General features: G+C 61.1%; 1 protein-coding gene across 1 annotated transcript in view; it reads left to right on the top strand.

Annotated features, from left to right (window-relative positions):
- Positions 1-1438: 1438 nt before the first annotated feature.
- CASZ1 (castor zinc finger 1) overlaps positions 1439-25775 on the top strand; it is a 42559-nt gene continuing 18222 nt past the window's right edge. Inside the window, exons 1-2 of the mRNA XM_089301481.1 lie at positions 1439-1668; positions 2168-2206. Coding sequence (XP_089157607.1) covers positions 1620-1668; positions 2168-2206 — 88 coding nt within the window. The 5' untranslated portion in view covers positions 1439-1619. The remainder of the gene's footprint in view (positions 1669-2167; positions 2207-25775) is intronic.

Here is a 25775-nt window from a genome sequence, read left to right on the forward strand (position 1 = left end):
CAGATAGGACAGGGATGCGCCACTAAACCTGAGGCCACTTGGGGCTAAAGAGCCATCAGAAGAAAAAAACAGAAAGAAAAATAAAAGGAAAGTAGGAGAAAGAGTAGATTGTTAACTCCCTGACGTCTTTGCCCCAAGGCCTCCCTGGGCCCCTCCCTTTGCAAAATAGAAATATTGCAAAAATAGGCCACCGCCATTTTGCTGACTGCTGCCCAAAAGACCAAGGGGAGCCCGGGCCCTGGTCCCTGCCCTCATCATGGGGCCCCTCCTGAAACAGGAGTGCCGGTGGTAGGGACAGGGAGGGGGACAGCGGGGTGGGTCAAGAAGGGACAGAGGGAGCTGGGGACAGTGGGGAGCCAGGTCCTCCCTGAGCAAACGTGCCCGGGGCACTGCGTGCGCGGCCAGCCGTCTCCTTCCTTGAGCTTCTCCGAGCCCAGTGGGCAGCTCGGGCCACCAGCATTTCAGGAATATCTGCATACACGGCCGTCACGGGGCGTGTGGGACTGTGGGGGGGCCGTGGCCGGGACACCTGCCGCTTTCTCTGGGAGAAAAGGAGGAGCGCGGCGGGGACAGCGTGAGGGGTCCGGCCACGGGCTGGCCACGACCGGGGGTGTGGGGGGAGCAGGTGACCAGACCTTGGAGGGGGCGGTGTTCAGGGAGGGGGATGGCCCGAGCGACGGGCAGAGCCGGGGTGGTGGGCTCCGAGGAGAGGCTGCGTCCGGCCGCGGGGCGGGTGCGCGGCTGCGAGGCAGGGGCCGGGGCCCTGTGCCGCCGGGAGGCGCGCGGAGGGTGCGCAGAGCGCCGGGGCCCAGGTGCGGGGCGGACACCCCAGCGAGTGTCCCCGCGGGCCGGCGGCCCGACACCCCCGCCCCGCCCCGCCGCCTGCGACGCCTTTCTCCCTCGAGCTCAGAACAAAACGAGAGGATCCGGGTGTGGGGGGAGAACAAAACCCTCCTTCGGCTGCCCCAGGAGCCCCGAGTCGCGCGGACGGGCGCACGGGCACGCGCGGCCCCGAGACGCCTCGCACCTGCGCCCGCGCCCGCGCGCGGAAAAGTTTGCGCGGCCGCGCGGGGCGGCGGGTGTGGGGCGGGCGCGCGCGGCGGCGGCTGTCGGACCGCACGGCCGAGTGGAGCGTGCGAGCGCGCGTGCACGCGCCCCGCCCGCCTCCCCTCTCCGGTCCGCGCGCGCCCCTCTCCCGCCCGCCTCCCTCCTCTCCAAGTCCGAGGTCTGGGGAATCGCGGAGCCAATACGGCCGGCCGGCAGCCGGAGCCGGAGCGCTGAGGGCGCGCGCGTGCGCGCCGGCGCGGCCGAGCGCGAGCCCATTCACCTCAGCACCTCAGCGAGGCGGCGGCGGCGGCGCGCGGGCGGGCGGGCGGGCGGGCCGAGCTCTGATCTTTCACCTGCCGGGAGCCGGCGCGGGCCCGGCCGAGGAGGCGGCGCCGCGGCCGCCCTGCCAATCACCGCGGCGCCTGGCAGCGCCCGGGCCGCTCCCGCCCGCCCCGCTGCCTCCTGCCAAACTGTTAGCCTGAGTGTTACCGTCAGGAGCAATGACATCAGGGTTTTAAAACAACTTGTTATTCGGGGAGTAATCAGTTGCAATTAGGCATTAATTAAGTATTATGAAAGTTGATTATTTAAGTGAATTCGGCTTTCGACTCTCCGACTATGGTGAGTACCGGCGGCGGGGCGGGGGAGGGCCGGGGGGCCGCGGGGCGCTCGCGCGGCGACCCCGGCGGGGGCGCGGGGCGGGCCGGGGGCGCCCCTGGAGGCCTCCCGCGGGCCCCCCGGCCCGGTGCGCCCCCCGTCCCCCAGGCCGGGCCGGGGGGCGGCCGCGGCCGCCAAGAGTTTCTGTTTGAGTTGAATAAAGTCGGGAGCGGCGAGGAGCGTGAGAACGAGCGAGCGAGCGAGCGAGCGAGCGAGCGAGGCGCCCCGGGAAACTTTCGCCCGGCCGCCCTCGCCCTCGCCCTCGCCCGCCGCCCGCCGCCTCCGGGCCCTGCGCGGCCTCGCAGCCCCGGGCCGGGTCCGTCCTGCCGGGGCGGGGGTGGGGGGCGGCGGGGTGGGGGCCGGGGGCCCGCGAGAGACTAAACAGATTGTTGTTGTCTCCTCTCTCTCTCTCTCTCTCTCCCCCCCTCGCTCGCTCGCTCTCTTCCTGCGGCGTTCCTCGAAGAGTTTGGGACCAAGGAGAGGAGAATGGATCTTGGAACAGGTACGGGCCGGTGGGAACCCCGGGGAGGCTCTTTCACTTTTCTTTCGGTTCTTTTACGGAAGTTCTTATTTTTAGCCCAATGAGGTAGCGGCCGGGGCCGGGGCCGGGTCGGGGCCGGGGCGGCGGCGGCGGGGGTCGGGGTCGGGGCCGCGCGGGCCCGGGCCGCGGTGGCGTGTTCCCGGCTCGGGCCGGTGACTAACCCAGGCCTGTCATTGTGAGAGGGCCGGGGCCGGGGGCGCCCGCCGAGAGCGCCCAGGGGGTTTTTGAGGGTTTTTTTGTTGTCATTCTCCGTGTTTTGGGGCATGGCTCCGTGTGTTTTCTGGTGTGTGTGTGTGTGTGTGTGTGTGTGTGTGTGTCTCGGCCAGGATCTCCCTGTGTCTGGCTGTAGGGTGTGTGTTTTTATTTTTTTAGTGGGGGGTGGTTTAGTTTTTGAAAGCAGCGTCCTGTTGGGAAAGGTGGTTAGTCTGGTTTCGGGGCGACTGTCTCAAGGTAAAGGAATTTAATTTATTTGGGACAAGGCTGTGTCGGATGATCAAGCTGCTTATTACAGCTAATGAGTGTTTTTCACCTGAGAGCTGTGGGCTGAGGCGCTGTTATCAGTTCAAAGTGAGGGGCCCAGGACTCGTCTCCTCGTCTCCCCACGCTGGCGGTGGGGATGGGCCGCACTACTGAAAGTTAGGCAGGTGGGCCCGGGGCCTGCCTCGTGGTAGGACCAGGCCGGGCGCCCCACAGCTCGGTGCCGGCCGGGGGTGGTTTATCCTGGATTTGGGTGTTCCATTGGTTCTCGTCTAATCCTACTGTTCCTCTCCCCTTCCCGTGTGGGCTCCCAGCCTGAGTGAGGTTTGCCCCCCAAGTTCTCGGGGCTCTCGGTCGGCCTTCTCCACTGACCCCAGTCCCGGCAGGACCCCCATGTCCTACGTGGATAAAAGCAGCTGTCTCCTCCCTACATGTTTGAAAAGAATAAACAAGTTGATCTTTGATTGAGCCTGCTCTCGGAACCTTTCTGTTTCGTTTATAGGAGAGGTGGCAAGGGTGCTGTTAGGGCTGTTGTTTAGAGTAGGGCCAAGTTCACAGCATCGCCCCTGGGGACCCGGGAGCTGGCATTTGACCTTCTGAGTGCAGAGGGGAGTAGGCAGGAAGGCGGGGGACGGCTCTGGGGGACCCAAGGTGGGTGGCATGGAGGCCAGCTTCAAGCAGAGGCTGCGTGTTGCGGAGGAGGGGTCGTGGACCGGGGTCGTGGACCGTGTTTCACACTGTCCCACCAGGTGTGATCTTGACTGATGGGTGGTCTGGAGGGCCTCAGGACCTGTGTCCAGGAAGGGGGTGACGCCCCCTGCTGGGCAAAGTGTCGAAGGCATCTAAGGCCACCGCTGCCACCCTGCCCCTCCCTGCCTTGAACTCCCACAGAGAACCAGCCCGCCCCCACCTCCCATCAGGTGTCTCATCACCTCCCTTTCAGGCCCCACCCCCTTTCTTCAGAAACAGGGCCCCCACCCATCCCAGCCTAGGAGCAGGCCTTAGAGCTCCGGCACCGCCCCCTCTACCTGGCGCTGGCAGCCTCTGCTTGTGGGCGGGCACTTGGGCCCAGGCATTACTCAGCTGGCCGGCGGGCCCTCCTCATCTTCCTCCTGCTAGCCTGGTGCCAGCTGGAGGTGACGCCCATCCTCCTGCCGTCCCCCAGCCGGGCACTCCCTGTCGGCAGTGGGGGTACCACTCCAGAGCCCTTCTTCGGTGGGGGTCCCCTCTGGAGCAAGGGCCTCTGGGGCCTGCAGGAGATGGGTGACAGAGCCCCGTGTGGCCTTCCTCCTGAGTGTGAGGGACGCTTGCTTCGCCTAGCTCTCCAGGGACAGGCTCTGGAAACTTTTCCTAGAAGCCAGAAGGGCCCGTGAGGTCAGCCGGTCCCTCCTGCCGCTGGAGCTGGGCGCTCCCGCCGGGACCCAGGCCTGTGGCCGCTCTGGGAGAGGAGGCCCAAGGTGTCCTCGTTCAGTTTCCCGGAGGAGTCATCCGGTGATACTATCTCCACCTCTTCTTTGAACTTGGAAGTTTCACTTAATTAGTCTCAGAACTTCAGAAGAAAAGCACTTTTCCCCCACTTCACACAAAAAGGGAAGCAGATGGGGACTCGGATTCGCTCTGAGCCTGACTCTGCGCCTGCGCGCACTCATCTTCAGGACGCAGGTGCATCTCCTTTGGCCGTACAGGGGTCACTCCAGGGCCAAGCCAGGCCAGGCCAGGCCTCTGGCCTGCGAGGGTCTCTCTTCCTTTGGAGCCAGCACGGTTAGCTTCAGCTGAGGGCCTCTGTGGCACAGCACAAGGCTGGAGATGCAGGCCCCAAAGGGTTGCCAGCACCAGAAGCCCAACAGGCACCGGATCACGGGTTAACATCCTGCTGGCCCCAGTGCGCTGAGGTCCTGAGATGCTCCAGTCATAAGTAATTCAGCGGCTTCTCAGGAGGGGACAGCAGGACCTTGAGACCCTCAGGGGCCACGTGGACCCCTTTCCCCCCACCATAGTTCAGCCAAGGGCTGGATCAATCTGGACGTCTTTAGCAATAAAAAATGCCGATGTCGTCCTAATTCACCAGGCCCCGAGATGACAGCAAATTTACATTTTTTAATTAAACTAGCAGCCAGTTTTTATGAGAGGGGGTTGGGTTATGCAAATCAAATGGTTGTGTACGGAAGATTAGGAGAGTTTGGGAATAAATTCCACAAATGCTAATAAAAAAAAAAAAGGAGAGAGAGAGAGGGAGGGAGGGAAGGAAGAGAGGAGGACATAGTTCCATTAGGCCCTTTTAGAGTGATTTCCCTAGGGGAGGGAGCGGGGGCGGGGGAGGGGAGGAGGGAGGAGGCTTCAGAGCAGGTAAATCCATCCCGCAGTTGGGAAGCTCCCCAGGATTAGCCCGCCCCCCAAAGGCTGACTGCTAGGCCCCGAACATGACTGGAAGCGGGTGTGGAAATGGCTGGGACGACAGGAGAGCTTTGAGGAAGAACTTGTCCTTGATCGTGGGGATCTGGTTGTAATTGCCCCTTCTCCCCAGGGGGAGCTTGCGAGGAAGGGGAGGGGCCGTCCCAGGCTAGAGCGGCCCAGCTGATGATCCAGGGTAGACTGGGCCAGGTACGGGGCCAAAGGAGTAAGTGGGCAGGCTCAGAGGGACGCTCAGAGACCCCAGGGGCCGGGGCTGAGTGGCAGCAGCCATGCTGTGGAGAAATCGGTGCCCCGCAGAAACCTCACACCCCAGGTTTCTGTGGGGAGACCAGGAAGCTGAGCTGCGGAGCCGTGTTAGCCGGGTTCTCGGGGCGGAGCCTCCCAACAAGCACGCACTTTGAGGGTGCGCAAGAGAAACAAGGCTGCCGACTTCTTCCAGGTGGTGGTATTTGACCCAGGGCTTCCCCCTCTCCACCCCAGGGTCCTCTGTGTCAGGCCACCTCCAGACTCCCAGAACTACTTTGAGCCGCTGGTTCAAGGCCAGTGCTTTGCCGAGAGCAGAGGTTTCTAGGAACCTTGCTAGCTCTGGTTTCGCCCTCGACCCAGCATGCACTGGGAATTGAGAAGGGTCTTGAGCTGTTTCTGGAGGAAGTGGTCCCCTGCCGGGTTTGGGGTAGAGCAGCTTGCCCTCAATTTTCCTTCCTCCAGCCTATACTTGGCCAGATACACCCACTCAACCAGTCTAAGCCGGGGCCAGCCCCTGCAGTCAGGTTGGGCACCGGTTTTGCCAGTCTGCTGCTGTGGGGGTTAGGTGCACTGGTGCCATCTTGGCAGGAAGGAGCTGTCAGAGCTAAGGACAGAATGGGCCGTCTCGGAAACTGTGAGTTTCCTGGTACCATTCAAACAGAGGTTGGCTGGCCACCCGGCAGGGACATTTGGAGAGGCCTGGGCATCAGATGACCTTTAAGGTCTTTGACTCGCTGGCTCCCAACTTGATTTTGTTCCGTGCGGCCGTCTTGGAGGGAAGTGAACAAGGTGAAAAGTACACATGTGTGCTCCTCTGTGATAGAAGTGTTTGAGACAGGCAGCGCTGGGCTGTGAAGTGGCCCCCGAGCCGCTGGCTGTCAGATGTCAGAGCAAAACCCGGTGTGAGAGGCCCGGTGTAACCACCGTCTCTAACAGGAGGCAGGGCCAGCAAGGGCAGGCCTGGGCCCTGTGCCCCTGGTGGGGACCAGCCAGGGGACCCATCCACTCTCCTCTCCAAGAGGGACACGGGGCAGGGGGTGGGCAGGGTGAGACGTCTCTCTTGCCTTCCTCAGGGGTAATCCCCATCCCCCACAGCCAGGGCATTGGCCGAGTTGCAGCTTGCGTTTTTACGATGGAAAAATAAAATAAATGGAGGCACCTTTGGAGGGCTGAGTCACGGCAGCAGCATCTCCTCATTAAAGCCGCTGCCCCTGGCTCGAGTCCCTGCCCACTGCCCGGGCAGGGGATGGGGTGGGGCCGGGGAAGGCTCTTGGCCCAGCCTCCTCTCCTCCCTGGCCCCTGCCAGGTTAGCGGTGCGTTCCCAGCCTGCTCTGGCTGGCCCACCATTCTGAGAGGGCGCAGGCCAGTTCTCCACGCCGTCCCAGGCCTCCAGGCTTGTCCTTTCGCACTGTCCTCCCTGAGCTGGCTTTAAACCTTGACCACTCTGGCCGCCGTGCCCTCCATTGCCTCTTCCTCCTCCTCCCAGAAGGAAGGAGTGGCCCTATGCAGATGACCGCCGGGTGGTCGCTGGGGCAAGCAGCACCTGGCCGGGGTCGCTGGGCCGGGAGGAGCAGGAAGATCCTAGGGATGACGAGCAGGAAGAGGGTCGGTGGCCTGGGTACAGAGTCGCAGACGCTTCCCTGGGATGGCTTGTGAAAGGCTGCAACCTGGTGGCCCAGTGCCCAGCGCTCCGGCTCCCGGCCACCTCTGACCATCAGCAGGAAGGGCCCCGGGCAGGTGCTGAGGCTGCCGATCCAAGGGCAGCTCGCAGTGGCGCTGGGTAGAGAGCCTGCTCAGTGTCCCCAGGGTGGCAGGGTGTGCGCTCCTCTCTCTGGCCAGGGAGCTTTGGAAAGGAGTGGCCCTCTCCTCCACCTCCCACGCCTTCTAGACGACACCTGCCCTGTCCTCCTTCACCTTGTCCTCCTTACGCCTCTGAGAACAGAGCTCTGACCATTGTACAACCGCATTTTTCTGCCTTTTTCGCCCAGGCTACCCAGCTCCTGGAGCAGGCCCTTTCTGCTTACCTGTCTTGCCCTCCCCCTCCGCCCTCCTTCCAGCCTCACACCCAGTTGGCCCTGGAAAGAGATAAGAGATAAGAGGCTGGCCGGGGGCCTGCAGCTCTGAGGCTCTGGTTCTGCCCATGACTTTGGAGTACAGGGCAGCACTCGGGCTCGTGCGTCCTGGTCCCCAGGAAGCCATGGCCAGGGACTTTGTTTTCTTCTGCTGCCACTGCTCCTAATGGTGACCATTAGACATGACCATTAGCTGCTGTGTGGCATCTCCTCCCTGGGCTTGGAATAGGGCTGGGGCTCAGGCCTTCCCACTGTAAGTGCTGGTGGAATTGATTGATTGATGTGCTTCTTCTGAGTGGGGGCAGGAGAAAGGCAGGAAATGTTGGCCGGTTCTCTTGGGACCTGGGTTTTAGCTCCTGGAGAGCTTTCTAGAGGAGGAGAGCTTTCCAGGAAGGAGAGGGGCTGAGATGAGGCCTGACGTGACGGGGCAAAGGGACCCACGGATACAGACAGGAGCGGTGTGGCTGCATGGAGGTCCCACATGGCCATGGTTGGGGGCTGGGAGAGCCTGGAGTGTGAGGGCAGCCTGCTGCCAGGAGGGGGCTGGAGGGCAGTGGCCAGTGGGTGGTGTGGGCCTCTCAGGGCAGTGTGTCCATCCTCTCTGGCCCAGGACCCTTCCAGCTGGCAGACCCTGTATAGGGAGCCAGGCCAGAAAGAGCCCAAGTTGCAGGCTTTGGACCTCTGACTGTGGCGTGGTATTGGGCTGCTTCTGAGCTGGCTGTGGGACCTGTTGCTGGAACATCCCACACGCCTGCCCTCGGTCCCTCTGGCAGTTCTGGCCCCGTAGGCTCCGTCAGTGCCACACACGCTTGGCTGCTGAGACCACTTCCTAAAGCCAAGAGGGCCCTCCCTCGTCTCCTGGGCGGAGGCCAGGGTGCAGCCTGGCTTTGCAGGGAGGGGATGGAGGGAAATGGACAAATTCTGTGGCTCCAGATTCCCAGAGGGAACCTCCAGAGTTGGGCGTTAGCCTGTGCTGGCCTTTTCTTATCGAGCTTTCTCTGCAAATTAAGGGAGCACGTGTTGGCCGAGGACAGGAGGCTGGAGGAACCAGGCAGTGAGAAGCACGAGGCTAGCAGGGATGGACTCCTGGAAGTAGGGCTGCTCTCTGTGGCTGTGACCCTTACCTCCTTCCAGACTACTGACACCCCTGCAGCCCAGGCTTCATGGAAAGATGGACTAGACGCTCCACCGCCAGTAGGGGGCGCCGTGCAGCATCTGCCCCAGTCCTTGCAGGGACAGACAAGTGTAGTCCTGACCTGGTCCAGGCCTTCTGGCCATGGATGGGGGAGGGAAAGCCTACCCTCCCCAGCCCAGAGGTTCCTTGCCTGAGTTTGTTTTGCCAGGGTGACCTGTTTAATCATCTCATTTTCTGGTGGCCGTTTATTCCTCGTTTCCACGGTTACGGCCCCATTAAGGGGAGAAGCAATAAGGCAGCGAGTCAAACAGGTAATAAAAACATTAAAGCCCATGTGCGCAGAGGGAGGCTGGGCGGGGGAGGGGGCCCAATGAGGTGAGACGGTCCAGGGAGCGGCCGAGGTAAGAGGTGGCCCGCCTTGTCCTCTCAGGCCACAAGGGGACTGCTCCCCAAGTCCCAGCACTCCGCTTAGGCCGTCAGGGCCCTTGGTCCCCTGGGCAACAGGCTGTATGTTGGGAAGTAAGACAGGAAGGTGCAAGGTGAGCCGCAGAGTGACAAGAGCTCCTCCAGGGCCGGTCGTGGGCCCTCACCGGGTGGGGGTGGGAGATGGTTTCCGACATTGTTTTGAGCTCTAGAATTTTTTCTGCCAACTTTATCAGAAAGCATATTTGTGGTGAGTGCTGCTAACAGGGCCAGTCTGGTGAGTAAATATTCCTGATGCAGGCGGCCGGCGACCTTGAGAGGGAAGAGCACAGCCTGGGGGCCAAGGACAGGAGGGAGCGGAGGGCTAAGGCCACCCGGCCCCTGGGCGGGGTGGGGACCCTTTCCTGGGAAGGCCTCAGGGTTCTCAGGCTCCAGTGAGGAGGCGCTCAGGCTGGGTTGTGCGGCCAGCCCACTGGTGGACCGGCTGAGAGCCCTGGGTGTTGCCCACAGGGGAGGTGCCGGCCCTGTCTCCTACGGGCGCCTTTTCCTCTTGGCAACAAAGACGCTGAAACCCAAGGGTGAACGCCAACCTCCTTGTGACCCCCCTTGCCCTTCCTGGGGGTCCCCTGTCCTCTGCTCTGCCCTTGAGGTCGGCGAGCGGGGAGAGTAGGTGGGAGGGGCCAGCAGAATCGTGAGATGTCCCTGCACACGGCAAAAGTGGGGTCAGGTGGGAGTGGCAGGGCCTGGGCCGGAGAGACAGAGGCCGAGGCCAGCCCCGGGGCCTGCGCCAGATACTCTTTTACTCCCGTGCTATGATCCCTGCGAGCTCACAGAGGTCTCCATCTCCAGTTATTAATTTCAAAGTTCGTTTCTGACTTGAGAGGGGGGGCGAGAAAGAGAAGGCCTGGGAAATGGGGAAACCCTTTGGCTGGGAAATGTGTCTGGGGAACGGGCCTAGATGAGTTAATATTCCGATCAAACAATTAAAAATAGAAAATGCTCCCGCGGCACCAGCTGCGAAGGCTTTTCAGCAACTGTCACCAGCGGGTTCACGGGGCAGGTGGTGCTGGAGAGAAGTTTTTCCACAAACAGCAAATATCAGAGATTACCGGGTGCCCCCCACTTCCCTCCCAGGACCCAGGACAGGTGCTTAGGGGCTCCCAGTTCTCCCCAGGCGCCCCTCGGGCCCAGAGCCAGGGGCCTGTGCAGCCTCAGGGCTGCCCTTCGCCCCTCCAGGGCCCGGGCACAGCGGTGAAGTCATCGCCAGATGCCTTGGTAATTGTTTTAAGAATCTAACTTAAAATAAGATGAAAACTTACATTCCTGGGTGAGGAGTAATTTCCCATCTAATAGTAAATTAATGAACAGATTATACCGGGGGCCTGGCTGGGAGGCCGTGCTCATCCGATAAATCCAGGGGTCTCAGGCAACACAGCGCTAGACCTGGAGGCTCCGGAACCTAGCCCTCGAGCCAGGTCTGCTGCTGGGTTCCTCTTGGGCTCCAGCATGGCCCACTGGCTGGAGTGGGGAGGACATGTTCCCTGTCTGATGGGACCAGGGTTTCAAACCCCAGGTGGGAGAGCCCGGGCCTGACCTCCTGTGAGGTTGCGCCGCTTCACCTGAGACAGAGGGACCTCCAGAGCAGGTCCAGTTAAGAGTCCGGGCAGAGCCTCCAACAGTCCAGACTGTGCCTTCAGAAGCACATGACCCCGCCACAGGGAGACTGACTGCTGCACTCTGCCCAGGGCTGGGAAGACCCACATCCTGTGAATCCCACCAGTGCCAGGCAGATCAGACCGCTGGTCAGTCCCCTTTGGAGGCTGGAGGGTGGGTGCTCCACAGGGTCCCTCCCTCAGGCCCTGGAGAGTGTAGGTGCCTACTGAACCGCATGCGTCTCTATCCAGCGTGGGTGACAGAGCCGGCTCCACCTAGCGCCGCCCCACACTCACCAGGGCACTCAGAGCTGCGTTCAGCCGGGTGCCTGTGTGCTCCAGAGGGTGTGCCCACGCCTCCCTAGGCACAGCAGGGCACTGCCTGGAGACTGAGGGGGCTGCGGAGGGGCTTGCAGCTGTGACCCCACCCCTTTATTACTCAGCCCTCTGTGGGGGGAGGGTCACCGCAGGGGTGGGGCCTCCTGACAAGAGCCCCCCTCCAGGATTTTGCCCGGCACCCTCCTTCTAAAAGTCAGCAACCAGCACACCTAACATTCCTCCCCCCCCATCAGTCCCCTCGGAGAAAGACAAGGGCTGGTCCCCCCAGACGTGGGCATGCGGGAGGCCCAGAGGCGCTGCCCAGGTTGCTCCCAGATGCAGACGGACGTGGAGTGAGACCTGCCTCGCAGGAGAGCGGGCTTCCCTGAGGACGGTTCTCAATGGCCGGGCTGAGTGCTTCCTCACTGCCCACGTGCCCTTTGCACCCATGCACGTCCCGCCCGTGACCACTAGCGCATCCTCGGCCTTCTGTCCAGGAGCAAGTGTGCCCGCTGATGCCAAGGCCTCCTCTAAAGCGCCCATTACGGTTCATCTCCTGAGGAAGGGGTGCTCCCTGTGGCCTGCAGGGAAGGGTTGCCGGGGCTGGGTGTGGTCAGATGGATGCAGGCAGAGTGGACGCAAGGCACTTCCGGAAGCACGTCTAAATGAGCAGGCACGCTCCTGGGAGACAGGCTCGCCTATGCCTGTTTGTTGGATGTGTTCCTGTGAGCGGAGAATTTGCTGGAAGGGGAGGTGGGGACATTCCTCCCCCCCCACTGGGAGACCAATTCAGCTCAGCCCAGACACCAGGACCCCTCCTGCCCCCATTGATACCAGCGCCTCTCTTGGGAATGGCACAGGATGTAAAACTTGGCGCCTTGCAGATGGCTGCCCCAAGTGCGTGTCAGCCCGGGGGCTATACCGCTCCTGCCTGGGTCTCGGCTGGGGAGAAATCCAACAGAGGGCACAGCTTCTCAGTGTAGACCATGTCGTGGCATCAGAGATGGGGGACAGCCGCGTGTTCTCAGGAGGACTTGGGCTGCTGAGTGGCCTGCTGCAGCTCTCCAGGCTGGGGGAAGGAGTTATGGGGCACTAGGGCTGTGAGTTCCTAGTCTAAACAACCAGGGAAGCACGCTTAGAGAGAGAGCCAAGCCAGAGCCACAGACAGGGACGGGAAGGCGAGGTTCCACTGCTGGATGTCGGGTGGCGGCTGCAGTTCAAGCAGGCAGGTTGGTGAATTCCAGGCTGCGGGGATCCACACAGACCCTCCTGTGTTCTTCTCTTCCCGGGAGGGGAATGGACAGAGTGGACAGACAGGCCTGGAAAGCCCAGCCACTCCAAGCACGCCTTCGTGAGGTGTCCGCCCTGGTAGGACCACGAGGGGTTGCTGTCCCTGGCCTGCCGACAGGAAGGGTCACTTTGGGGCTCCTCAGGCCTTCCGATGGTACAAGAATGGAGCCTGTCCCTCATGGGCCCTCCGCGGGGCCGAGAGCCCAGAGAAGGAGACGGGGATGTTTTCTGTTTCCGGGTCCCTTGGGGGCCCAGGGGCAGATTGAGACAGGCTCCTTGCAGGGAAGGTGTTAACAAACAGCAGGTGATTAAACATGACAAGCGGTGACATTTCTGTTCAGGGTTCTCAGTCCCAGCAAAGCCAAGAATGAAGCTATAAACCCTGACATTTTGTGTTATGCACTGAGAGGTTTTTAATAGACCTCGCTCCTCTTCCCCAGTCAACTTCTCTCTCCCCGCCCGTGACTCCCCACTCCCCACTGTCCATACCCACGGCCCCACACCAACCTCCTGCCTCCCCTTGAGCCTGGCTTCCACGAGTTTGGAGGGTTCGCTCTTCCCCTCAGCCGCAGGCCCTCTGCACCCGCACTCCCAGGTGGGCGCTGGCCCCTACTTCTCTCCCTCTTTGATCTGACTGTTGCCCCCCAACCTTCCACCCCCACCTCCCCTCCGTCCCTTACTCTCACTTCCTTTTTTTGGGTTCTGATCTCACAGCCTCTCCCCGAGCTGCGGCTGTCCCAGTTGTCTGGGACAGCAGGTGGCTGTCCCTGTGTCCTCTTTGTGTCCGTAACATTTCCAGACAGACTTGGGAGCGGGTGTAGGGAGATCGTGGGACTTGGTGTGGGATTTTTTTCCCCCATCTTTTTTTTTTTTTCCAATCCCCTTTTCTCCTTTTTGGGATGGGGACAGGGGGTGGAGGGCGAGAGTAACACTTCAGCACAAACAGTTGCTGGGTTTGTTCAGAAAGGGATTGGCTGGTAACAGTTGTTCCTCTCACTGGGACAACTGGGCACTCTTTTGTTCTCTGGGCAGAGCCTTGTGAAGGGCATTTGGAGGTGAGCCTGGGGCTCAAGAGGGCAAGAGTCCTGGGGAGGGGCCCCCAGCCAGGGAGCCCTTGCCCTAGAACACTCAGGGTTCCCAGTGCTCGGGGGCGGGGCGGGGAGCAGGTATGGGTGCGGAAGTCAGGCACACCCCTGCATCCCAGCTCTAGTCCAATGAACTTGAGAGGCACTTCGTTTTTTGTAGCCGTTCTGTAAATATTTACTGGACACTGAGCAGCAGCGGTGGTCCCATCCGTCCCATGGATCTTGCAAGTCCGGTGAGGTAGAGGGGTCGTGAAACAAGTTACTACAGAAAGTACCAGGGCGTAGAGGAGCAGAGTGCATGAGAGGACAGAGCAAGCAGACAGCAGCCCCAGGGGGCTCTCCAAAGAAGCGTCATTGCCCGCCGGGCCGCTGCGGGATGTGTAGGAGGCGGGTGAGCCGAGCCCTGAGTCGGAGGAACAGCGAGTCCAGCACGGGAGCAGGAAGGGGGAGGCTGCAGCGGGCTAGCCTCTGTGCCGTGGCAGCTCTGCCCTGTGGTCTCTTGCTCTCCCACCCGCCCTTCTACCTTGACCCAGCTGGGCCACGCGTGGCCATGAGGCACACACTGGGACAGGCTCGGCCCTGCTCTAGTTCAGGGAGGGTGCGTCCCCACCCCTAGGCCCCCTCTGCTGGTGAGGGGCAGAAGAGAAGACGCGCGGTGGCTGGAGGAGCCTGGCGGGGCCTCTCACCTCCCGCCTGGCCTCCCCTCCTCTCCCTCTTGACCAGGGCCTCAGGGCTCAGCAGACCCGCAGCTGCCTGCCCTCTGCTCTCAGTGCTGTGTGAAACCCTTGCTGGCTCTCCCCGTTAGACTCTCAGCTCCCGGAGAGGGCCAGAGGGGCAGAGCCAGTGGTGTTCAGGACACAGCCGAGAAACCCAGCCAGACCAGGGGGACTTGAGTTAACCTACAGACCAAGACCAGCAAGAGTTGGCAGACTGACCCAGGAGTCCCTGGTGCCCATGAAGACAGGCCCCAGAGGGCCAGCCTCAGGTCCTCACCACCCTGAACTCCACTCGTACCCCAGCCTTGACCAGCCGTGGCCACGGGGCAGCCCTAGGCCCTCCCGGGCTTTCAAGAGCTGCTCTCCGCCTGCTCGGCCTTTGCCGACTGGCAGGCCTGGGCCACCCCGCCTCTGGCGGAGGTCAGGTTGCCTTCCTGTACCAAGAGTACCACGAAGGGTCCGGGACAGACTTCAGCCCTGGACTTCATAGGGGACCCTAACCCCCCTTTCCCTCCACTTCCACCCCAGCCCAGCCTTTCTGCCAGACGTGGACGGGCAGGGAGGTGCGCACACAGGAGAGGTATGGGGAGTCCCGGCGCCAGGGCTTGGCCTGCTGCCCCTGGAGATCCGGAGCCAGGTTTTACTGTAATCCCTACATCCTGTTGCGGATCCTTAATCAGCTGGAGCCCAGGTTGGGCTGGACCCTGTGGTGGCACTCGGGGCTGTAGCGTGGAAAATCTGAAGTGGAGCTTCCGGAGTTGGGGTTGGGGGTTGTGAGGGTGAGGCAGGTGGAGAGCCAGTGCAGGCACAGGATGTGGACAGAGCCAGGACTCCCCACCCACCCAACCCACACTGCGGGTGGAGAAGCAGCTGCTGCAGGCTGGGAACCAGGGCTCTGGGGCGGGGGTTGGGGGCCCACGTGGGGTCCCCAGAACGCCAGAGTCTGTGGGGGCTGCTTCATTGCTCCAGCAGGACTATCAGAGGGAAGCCTGGGTGACACTGGGGGCAGAGCTCTGTTTGACTGAGACCTGACAGTATTCCTGCCCTGCTGGGAGCTGTGCTCTGCAGAGGGCCCAGGGCACCTCTCTGACCTGGCGCTGGACGGCCAGAGGACTAGGCTGTGTCCAGAAAGCAGCAGGAACCCCTCAGGGGGAGGGGGGTCCCAGGGTCAGCCATTCCTTTCAGCAGCAGCTGCTGGCCCTGGTCCAGAGTACCACATCCCCCCTTGCCCCTTGACTCAGCTGGTGAATCTCAGGGAAGAGCTGAGGGGCCGAGGGGTGGACCCCACCTGGACCCCAGCTCCTCTCAGCCCAGGGAGCTGCGGTAGAGGAGGCTGAGGGGACACGCGCAGGCCGAAGATGGCCAGCAAGCAGAAGCCGGAGTGGGCTGGCTGGCAGCGGGTGGGCAGACGGGCGGCTGTCCTGCCAGGGGCCCGGGTTGGCTCTGCAGACAGCCTCTTTTCTATATGGAAATGAAGAATTTAGGCTAATGGAGCTCAACCATCTCTAATTTTGCGATGGCAGGAGGATTTTGATTGAAAGTAATTAAGCAAGCTAGCTGTAAAATTAATTAAAGCAAAAGGGGGGGATTTTTTATTGGATTGGATAGCGATATAGCGTCTGTCAGGCGGGGGACGGATGGGGGTGACCTGAATCCTCTGCCCTCCCCCTCCCACTCGGGACGTTTATGTCACTTTAATCTCCTTACAGCGGCTGCTGTGCATTTGTTTGAAATAATCAAGGAAATATGGTCAGAAATTGTCAGCTTTCAGATCTAATTTACCTGACGGCCCCTGCGCGAGCCGGCGCGGCCCAGGGAGTGCGTGTGCGTGAGCGGGTGGGGGAGCTGAGTGGGCACCGAGGACGCTGGCTCTCCTGCCCCTGGCCTGGCCCCAGGCGCCCTCCGGGGGGGAGGGGCATGGGCGCCTCCCTAGGCTTTGTCCCTTTCTGGAGCAGACCCCCCACCCCACCCACCTGCTGCCTCTTCCTCACACTGTAACCAGCTTTAGGGTTTAGGGAATATAGGATTAGGGAGGTGACTGTAATTCCTTATTCCAGATGGCTGACAAATGCTAAACCCCTCCGCCAGGGCCACAGTTTTAAAAATACTCCTAAATTAGTCCCCTCATGTCGTCGTTGGCCTTAGCAAGGGGATTGTGGAGATGGGCTATAGAGAGGGCGGGTGGCGTGTCGTCCACAGCGCCCTCTGCCACCTGCCGCCCTCTCCACCACCTCTCCTGGGCTCTTCTTCACCCGGGGCCCCCACGTCCTAGGCCCTTCCTCTAATCCCAGAACAGTTCTTGCCCTGGTTCCCCTTCGTCACGTGCTCACAAGGTTGGGGGAGGGGGTCTCTTGCCCACAATGTCCCATCCATGTTTGGTGGCTGACCGGGCCACAGAGCCAGCCTCCACTTGCCCTCCCGTCCTCCAGACCCTGTAGCAGGGGGTGCTGATCAGGGCTCTGTGGGGTCCTTGCCCAGGAAGACCAGCATGTGGCTCAAGCACTCCCCAGCAGGGAACCCGTGGTATCTGGGGCCTCGGGGCCCTGGAGCCATCTCCAAGACTCTGGGAAGTTCCCCTTGAACGTGGAATGTGCAGCCACGTGAGCTCCCGGGCCGTGCGTGAGCGACTGTGGCCCTCCCCAAAGCTCCAGAGCTCTCAGGCCTCGGGCCTTCTTTTCCAGCGCTGAAGTTCCGCGCAGATCTGCGACAGCCTCCATCCGCCCTGGTAGCTGTCCCTTCATCCCGAGGCTGCGTGGTCCCTGAGCGTGAGACCTGGCTCTCTGCTCACCCACCTTAGAGCATATGCGTTAGAAGGGCTGTGTCCCCACCCGCCCTCCTTAGTGCCACCTAGACTCTCCCTGCCTTGCTTCCAGCCCCTGAGGGCACCCCTGCCAACCTGGCTTTGGAGCCGGTGACTCAGTCCGCCTCCTTCAGCCCAGCTCCCCCGCCCACCTCTGAGGAGAGCAGCTGGAGGCTGGCGCAGCGTCGCCTGCCCCTTCTGAGTTCCCACTGCCCTGACCTTCCACTCTTCCCTCACCATGGTCAGTTTGTCTGTGGGGGTTGGAGCCCCAAGCAGCTGTGCCCAGGAGAGATGGGAAGAGATGCTACTGGCCTTAATGCAGGGCTCAGGACAAGCACCTCTGTCTTTGGGGCCCTGCACTCCCCTGCTGGCTGTGTCCACAGGGGCCTTGATGAGAGGCAGTGAGGTGACTGGGCACCAGGGGGACCTAACCAGAGCCAAAGTCCCTGCCCTTTGTGCCCATCTGCTGCCCAGGATCCAGTCCTCAGCCACAGGAGGTGAGAGTGGGCCTCCAGCCCAGCCCAGCCTTTCACCTCCACATGTGAATCCCACTGGCCCATGCCTCTAGAATGTGGAAGACCAGCCTGGGAGCCTGTGCCAGGGCCCAGGAGGGCTGCTCACCCGGGGCCAGGGGCTTGTTTCCCAGCTTGCTGCTGGCTCGAGGCTGCTGATGGCAGGCGCCCCGACAGAGGCAGGCCTGGGCAGGTTGGCACACTGAGGCACAGGGGCAGGTGGAGAGGCCTACTCACGGTTCTCCTGGTGTCTCTGAATTGGCCCTGTATCCTGGTAGGAGGAACCTGCGTGGTCCAGAGTGGGTAGGGCTGTGCTCTGCTGAGAAATCAGTTTTTGGAGCTAATCCTAGGTGGTGAGGAGAGACTTCTGGCCTACAGTGGTTCCCCTTGGAGAGGCAGGACAAGCAAGGCGGCTCGGCGGCCCGCAGGTCAACGCCAGCCCTGCAGAGCCCTGGTGTCCTAGGTTCGCCTTCCGCTGAGATACACGTGGTGGCTGCTGGGGGTTCCTGCTCTGCCTTCACCCTCAGCCTCCAAGGCTTTGAGGAAGAAGCACCAAGCGCTCTGACCTGTGTCTCTCTGCCCTCGCCTGAGGACAGCTGGCTTAACTGGCTTTGACCCACAGGCCCACCTCCTGTGGACCTCAGCCCCTGCAAGAGGAGGACCTCCCCTCTTGCCCACAATGTCCCATCCATGTTTGGTGGCTGACCGGGCCACAGACCAGCCTCCACTTGCCCTCCCTTGCCGCCCTCCACTGGGACCTGCCTGGCCCAGCCAATGGGTGCGTCCATTAGCCTCTGGTGCCCCTCTGCCCAGAGCCAAAGAGGAAGGCCTTTCCTCAAGTCCTTACTTATGCCTAAGAGATACCAGTGCTTCCAGAGAGTTATCGGGGCACCCTGGCCCCAGGAGCTGGGGGAGGAGGGAGAGAAGCCCACAGTGGCTAGGGGGTAGAGGGCAGCCCTAGGCATCATTCTACATGGTCTTACAATGCCCTCGGGGCTGGAGGAACCGAGACCTCCCCCAGCCAGATCTGTGCTGGAGTTGGCTGGCTGTGACCGAGGCAGGGCTCCCGGAAGTGCCCGGGGCCAAGCTGGGCTCCACCACGGCCCCTCCCAGCCTCAGGAGGCCTCGCCACCCCGGGCCCAGTGCGTTCCTGCCTGTAGGACCTTTTCGCCTGCCCACAGCATGCCCACCCTGCTGCCCTGGGCCCTTCATCCCTTCTCTGCAGCCTGGCCTCTTGGCTTCTCACCCTCAGGCCTGAAGTCTCCCTGGCCCAGCCCTGGCCCCATGCTCCGTCCCCCTGGCTTCATAGTCACATTTTGCTGCCAGCGCAGGGCACTGAAAAACTGCTGGCACTGCCAAAAACCCTGTGTGCGCTATGACTCCCCAAACATCCCTTTATTTTTATTGTTCTGTTAATTACTGTTTAAACTTTAATAAGTCACTTCGTCAGGAGGGGGGACCTGCCGTGAGCTTTTCTGTGCAAACACGGGCCGGGAGTGACTCGGGTGTAATATAACCCTTTATGCGATGTGGGAATGTTTAGATTGTAACAGAAACTTGTTATTTTAATGACAGTTGGGGGGGGATCTGCGCAGAGAAAAGGCGGAAGGGTGGGCGCTCTCCTCACATCCCCACAAGGGTTTGGGGGTAGCCTGGCCAAAACAGAGGGTCCAAGGACTGGGTGGCCCAGTGGTCAGGTGGAAGGGCCTGGACCTGGAGGCCTGGCAGGTGAGGACCCAAGAAGAAAGTTGGGCTTTGAGGGACTGAGCAGGCAGCAGGCACAGGACAGGCCTCTGTTTCCTGGCAGAGGCAGGCAGTGTGGCGCTGGCCTCTGTGCCAAAGTGCACGGCGACTCTGCCTATAGCCACCGCCGAGCAGCGTGGCAGGCTCCACGTGCCAGCCACGTCACCACGTCATCCCTTCAGCGTGCTGCGTGACAGATGAGGACATCGAGGCCTAGGGCAGAAGACTCCTGCGGCTCCTGAGAGGGGCCAGTCTCTAGTGTTGCTTTGTCCCACTCGGAAGTGGCTGAAGCCCAGTGCCCTGGTGTGAGCTCAGAGAGCTGGACGCTGTCCCACGGCAGCAGGGCAGGGAGGGGCTCAGGCAGGGCCCACCCTCGGGTGAGAGGAGCTAGAAGGTGAGGTCAGGGTCACCCAGGGTCTGGAGACTGGACCGTTTGCCGCCTTCCTCACAGGCCCACCTTCATCTCCAAGAAATTCCAGGGCTCAGCCCAGGTGGGGGTGATGGTGGCTGACGCCACTGGCCCTGCACCCAGAGGTGTTTCTGCCCCAGACCTGTTTCCAGAGTAGAGATCCTGGGGAGGGCGTCTTGCCCCCAGTGTCTGGGACTCCTGTCGAACCCTCAGGTCACCTTAGGGCCTTTTTCCCTTCTTGATCTTTGCTCCGTCCATCTTCTGTCCGTCCATCCACACAGGGGACTTGTGCTGGGTTCTGGTGACTGGGATGCAAAAATGAAGGAGCTCTGTGCTTGCCCTCTGGGACCCTCACCTGGTTAGGGTTATGGAAGGGGCATCAGGAGAGGGCCAGTCCCTGTCCAGGGCCAGCCTGGTCCAGCGTAGCCAAGGAGGGAGACCCTTGCTATCTGTCTGGGCTCCTGTCCCACTTCAGGCTGCTTCCCACTGAGGGCACAACCCGGAAGCTGCCCCGCTCTACCTCCCCCCACCGCCTCCTGCTGGCCAGGGCTGGAGGGCCAGGGCCCAGGTGTCCCAGGGCTGGAGGAAGAGCCCCCAGATGGTGGTGGCGGTGTGGGCCACGAATCGCTGAGGTTTTCCTTTTCCGAGCAGCGCGTTTCCCTAAATTGTCTTTGACTGCGTGCATGGGTAATGAAAGTTTATGCCCTTGTTAGAAGGACAGGCGGCCGGTTCCAGTTAGAACTGGGGCTGTCTCCTTGCCAGCCCCTCGGCCCCCTCCCCAGCAGGGGAGAGCGCGTGAGTGCAAATGTGTGTGTGTGTGTGTGTGTGTACGCACACCCCCCTCCCTGGTGAATAAGAAGGCTGTTAGGGGAAGGGAGAGGGGACGGAAAAAAAAAAAAAAAGAAAAAATTTCCATATTTGTGTAAGTTGCTTTAAAAGCATTTTATCATGTCATAAAAAAGGGAAAGTACTCTCAGAAATTGATCCTCTCCGCCAGCCCATTGGACAGAAGGACGTTGCGATGTTAATGGCCATCCTGCTCCAGGGTGGCTTATTAAAAAATTTATACATAAATGCTTAAAATTGCATAAATTATTTAAAAAAAACCAACAAAGTAAGCAATTTGAATTCCCTCTTTTCCTCCCCTTCGCTTGGTCCCCCCTTTTCCAGCCTGTCCGCAGGGCCCTCCCGGTCCCCAGACTCCCATCCCCTCCTCGCCGCTTCCCCCCCAGCCCCGTCCTCCACTTCCCGCCGCACCCCCGATGCCGTCTGCCCTGCCCTCCTCCGGGGTTTCCCTGCCTCACCCACAAATTAATGAAATGGCCAGCCCACCACCAAACACTCACGGGCACACGCACTAATAAAAACACCACTAATAATGCCCCAAATCGCGAAATTAAATATTAAGGCCAAAGGAGGCGGACGCGGAGCGGAGCGGCCGCCGCCGTAGCTGAAGTTGGAGCTGATGAGTGTGTCTCTCGCAGGCGTGGAATGTCACCCACACATCCTGGAGACCGGAGTGGGGAGTTTTATGATGGTTTCTCATTGATTTGTTTCCCCAGCGCAGCTGCCGACCTCTATTGAGGGACAAACATAATCAGCTCTGACGCAAATTAGATGGTTATTCGTTCTGAAAATTGACAGAAAAACAATAAAAAAGATGAAATGCTCCCAAATCAATAGATATAATGAAATTCAAATAATCCGAGAGATGAGGTCTCCATGGCAACTGATAATGTGGAAAAGAAAACAATTTAATAAAGGACAGACACACTTTGAAAACAGATTGGGCCCGGGGAGGGGGGCGGGCTGGCGGGCGGAGGGCTGGCGCGCGGGCTGGCGAGTGAAGGATCACTGTCCGTCCCAAGGACACCCGCCATAATTAAGCGAGGCTTTCGGCCCCAGAAAGTGCAGATTCAGGTTTTAATACACAAAATTATTTCAGGAGCAGTGAATCGGAAAGTCGTTTGTAATGACCTTCCTGAGAGGCCCGGGCGCGGGGCATGTTGGAGGCTGGGCGGCCGGGCCGGCTGAGTTATGGCATATTTGTGTTTTTATAGTGCGGAGGGGAGGGGGTGTTGGGAGGGGAGGGGGGGAGAAGGTTAAACAGTATTTACAGCTCAGTTGTTTTCAGAGAGGAAAGAGAAATAGAGTTCATGGGGAGATGCAGCGGGCAGGCGAGCGGGTGAGCACAGGCAAGCCGGGAGGGGAGGTGGGCCTGGGCAGGTCTCCACCCCCCACCCCCACCCCAGCCCTGCACCCAGCCGGCCGCCTCACCTGCGTCCACCCCGTGGACCTGGGGGAGGCCAGGAGCAGCTTCCTCTGTTCCCGTCCGTGGTGTGGCTCAGCTAGTGGGGCCTTCTAGGGCTGGGGGGGGGGGGGTGTCCAGGCCATGTGGATACCCAGCTGCACCCACTGGGGGAAAATGCTGGGGCAGTTCTGCGGCCACTTGGAGAAGGACACCCCGGACACCCGCCCTAGCGTCACAGCCTCTGCTTCTCTGCAGGGCGGCAGATCGCCCGTCTCGGGGGGGCCGCCCTTCTCCAGCCGGGCGCTGTGTCTGGGTGTGCTCAGCCTGGGGTGCAGCAGGGAGGACCTGAGAGGAGGACATGCCCAGCGCCGTGGCCTGCGACTCAGCCTCCCGGTCGTCTCTGGCCCCAGTTCCCGTGTAGAAGGGAGAAAAGCTCCGTCCCTTTTGGTTTCGGAGCCGGGGCCACCAAGAGGGACAGGAACCCAAGAGACCCCTTCCAAAGCCACCTGCCAAGCACGGCTGCTTAGGCAGTAAGAGCCGGCTGTGGGGGCCCTGGTCTCCCGCGGAGGCTCCCCCGCTCAGGACCTGCCTCCGTTTCTGGCTGTGTTGTGTTCTGTTACCACGGCCACACGCGGCATTGCAAGTTTGTGGTCCGCTCCACCTGTGCACGTGTGAATGCGCTATGACTGTACAGATGCAGCAGCACCCGAGTGTGTGCACGGACAGGCACGCAGTCTGCGTGCGTGTGCTCACTGTGTGTGTGTGTGTGTGTGTTTTAAATCTCCCCTGGGTGGTAACTCTCTCTCTTCTCCCCTTCCTGTTTGGCTGTGACCTGGGGGAGATTGATAGCCCGCCTGTGTGGTGGATGCTAACAGTTCCCCTGATTTATAGAGTTACTTACGCTAAGTGAGGCCACTTAGACGCGTCTGGATAGTAAACCTTTTAACTGGACTAAAAAATCATAATAAATAAATAAACAAGGGGGGCAGGCCAGGCCCCAGAGGCTGAGCCCCTCCTACTCCCCAGCTTGGAGCTGTTGAGGACCCCCAGTGAGCCACGACCATTCCTCCCCCCGCCTCCAGCACCCCACAAAAGCTCAGAGACCCTTCTGTTCTCACGTGGGGTGGGCCCTGGAGAGCAGGCTCTGTGGGGGGAAGGATCAGAGCTGCAGGAGCTGGGAGAAGCTGTTCAGAGGGGGCTGACTGTGTGGGCTGTGTAGGGCTGGGGGGGGCGTGTCCAGGAGGGGAGCAGAGGGGTGGAGGGTGGCTGAACACGTCCCTGATCACAGACCTGCTGCTCCTGCGGCACCTGCTTTTTACCACGGTGACGGCTCTTGTAATGACTTTTTAACGCCTGTTCCCTCGTCTGAGCCGAACAGGCTGCGACATAGGCATTGGGACTGCCTGTCTCGATAACATGGCAGCCTCAGGATTCTGGCTTGCAGAGGGTGCACAGAGTGTTGAATGGGCACAAGACAACACCCCCAACCTGGGGCCCAGAGCCCATCGAAGTCAAGTTCTTACAGGGTAGCACAGCCACCTCCCGAGACTCCAGGACAGCTGGCTCTAAGGCTGTGGGAGGCATGAGTGGGTTTAAGACTGTGACCTTGGACATCTGAGTCTGATGGGAGTTGGGCTCCAGCACTGACTACCAGTCTCGCTACCTCTGCTTTCTCATCTGGAAGTGGGATCGGGACAGTTGTTATGGGGCCGCTGGGCATTACCAAAGTGATACTGCAAGCTACACAGCCTGCTCCCCGGCACAGGAGGTACTCAGAGGGGCCGACGGCCATGGGCTGTGGACGCCATGAGCCAGGGCAACCGCCGGAGTGGCTTGGCAGTGCCCCGTGTTCCCCGAGCTGCCTGGCATCAGGCAAGCCAGGGCCCTGGCCTCCTATACTCCCACCCCAGGGGACTGGCTCCTGGCCCCTGCCTCCCCACCTCCTGATATACAGCGGGCATTAGGCCGCCCAAAGGGGATACTGCATCCTTAGGAAGAAATATGCCCTCATTTTTCTTAAACACCGTTTCCACTGAGTGAAATGTTTAGAAGGGACGCGCAGGGAGAACTTTATTTCCTACCAGGGAGTTCAGAGCCACCAGGCAGAGCCCATAAAGCACCCGGAGCCTGGTAGCTGACAGGCAGCCCGGCCCCGACACACATTACTCACGGCTGGGAGGGGCTGCCAGGCCTGCCCAGCCCCCTGGGACTGCCCCCCCCACCAGCCACCAGACAAGCAACGCCAAGACCCAGGGCCACGGGCAGTGGGCACCATGCCTCTCCTCCTCTTGAGCCCAGGCTGCCTCGGGAGAGGGCCCTGACCAGGTGAAGAAGGAGTGGTCCTTCCAGCCACCTCGCCCTTCCCCGCGCCGGAGCTCGGGGAGCTGAGGAGCCCAGGGGCCCAGCTGCAGCACCGGGAGCCCCCCCCCCCCCATACAGAACTGGCAGGAGCTCTGGCCTTCCCAGCCCTCAGAGCACTGATGAGATCCATGCCGTAACGGGCCCCTCTCCCGAGGCCCTCCCTTCATTCGATTTCTGAAGCTGGCTGATTTGAATATTTATAAATATCAGTAAATTATTTATTGTAGCAATCTGCTGCACCATTTTACCCATCGCAGTTAACACTTTAGGGGGCTTCGTGTTATGGGAACAGGAAGTGGGAGTGAGGAGGAAATCAGGCAGAGGTAGAGGGAGGCTCTGGTCAGGGAGGCCTAGGACCTTCTGGAATTCCCTCAGGACCATCACTGGGGACAGTGCGGAGCCCCGGCCCTCAGGGTAAGCTCAGGCCAGTGTGTGTGCAGCTCCAGGCTAAGTCTCCTTCCCTATCAAATGGGATGATGATAGACCATGCGCCCCTGGGTCGTTGTAAGCCATCCGTGAGATCATGGCCTAAAAAAGTGGAGAGTCCAACTGTGGCCTCGCCCCAACCTGAACAGATCCTGTGGGGGCATTATTGAGTCTGGAGCCCTGGTAGGAAAGGTTCAGTCTGGAGCAGGGGAAGGCTCAGGACCCCTCCTCAAGTGTCTTGCCTTTCCTTCCCCACTGCCTCTGCTGGGCTAGGTGGGGTTTCCTGGGCCTAGGATCGTGGGCCAGATGTGGCACCACATCCAACTCCTGTCCGCTCCCAGGGCTCCACTACCTTTTCCTCAGTCCTTGCTCACCAGGCCCTGCAGCCCTTCTGTGAGGAGGGCACTTGCCCAGGGCCAGAGCCAGGCGTGAGCTCATGACTCCCTGACCCCAGAGGCCAGGCCATAACCTGGTCCTATGCCACCTCCCAAGGTTCACCCTGGCCAGTGCAGAGCCACTGGGGCCAGAGGCTGGAGGCTGGGAGAGCCGCCAGCAGCAGAGTGGGCTCTCTGCCCATATCCAGGTCCCAGGCCTGGCCTGGCCCTCCTCGCCTGCCCCTCCCCTCCCTTTCACTCCTCTCCCCTCCCCTGCCTCAGCCCCACGTCTGCCTGTCCCTCCGTGAACAGAACGGGAGTCCCCTTGCCTTCCCACCCTCCAGCCCAAGCTCGCCTCCTGGGCAGTATTGTTCCCAGAGGAAGTGTCCAGTGTAAATAGAGCAGCGGGCAGGCTGGTGGCGGGAAGGAGATGAAAGGGGCAGTGACAGGGCCGGGGACGGATGGCTTCCTTCCATTGAGGGCTGGCCACAGCGTTTATATTTTAGGGAAGAAAGTCAGAGGAATGTTTACATGGATAGGAGTCTGGGGTCAGCCCATGGAGGGGTGGGGGGTGAGTGGGGGGCGTCTATAGGTCTCAGGGCTCTGATGGAGTAGCAAAGAGCAAGACCCCACAGACTGGGCCGGAAGGCGGGCAGGCAGGCAGCTCAGCCCTCAGCCTGTGTTTGCCCCCCTTCCTAGCCTCGCACGCGTTGGCACTTAGGAGCATGGTCCTGCCTCGGCTCCTGCCCGAGTCCCGGGCCCACGCGCCTCCTCCACTCCGCCCCTGGGACCAGCAGGCGAGTCAGAGGGAGGGCAACATCTGGAAGG

Source organism: Oryctolagus cuniculus, chromosome 7 (genome assembly GCF_051225735.1).
Source record: "Oryctolagus cuniculus isolate XC-2025 breed Fujian yellow rabbit chromosome 7, ASM5122573v1, whole genome shotgun sequence".
NCBI lineage: Eukaryota > Metazoa > Chordata > Mammalia > Lagomorpha > Leporidae > Oryctolagus > Oryctolagus cuniculus.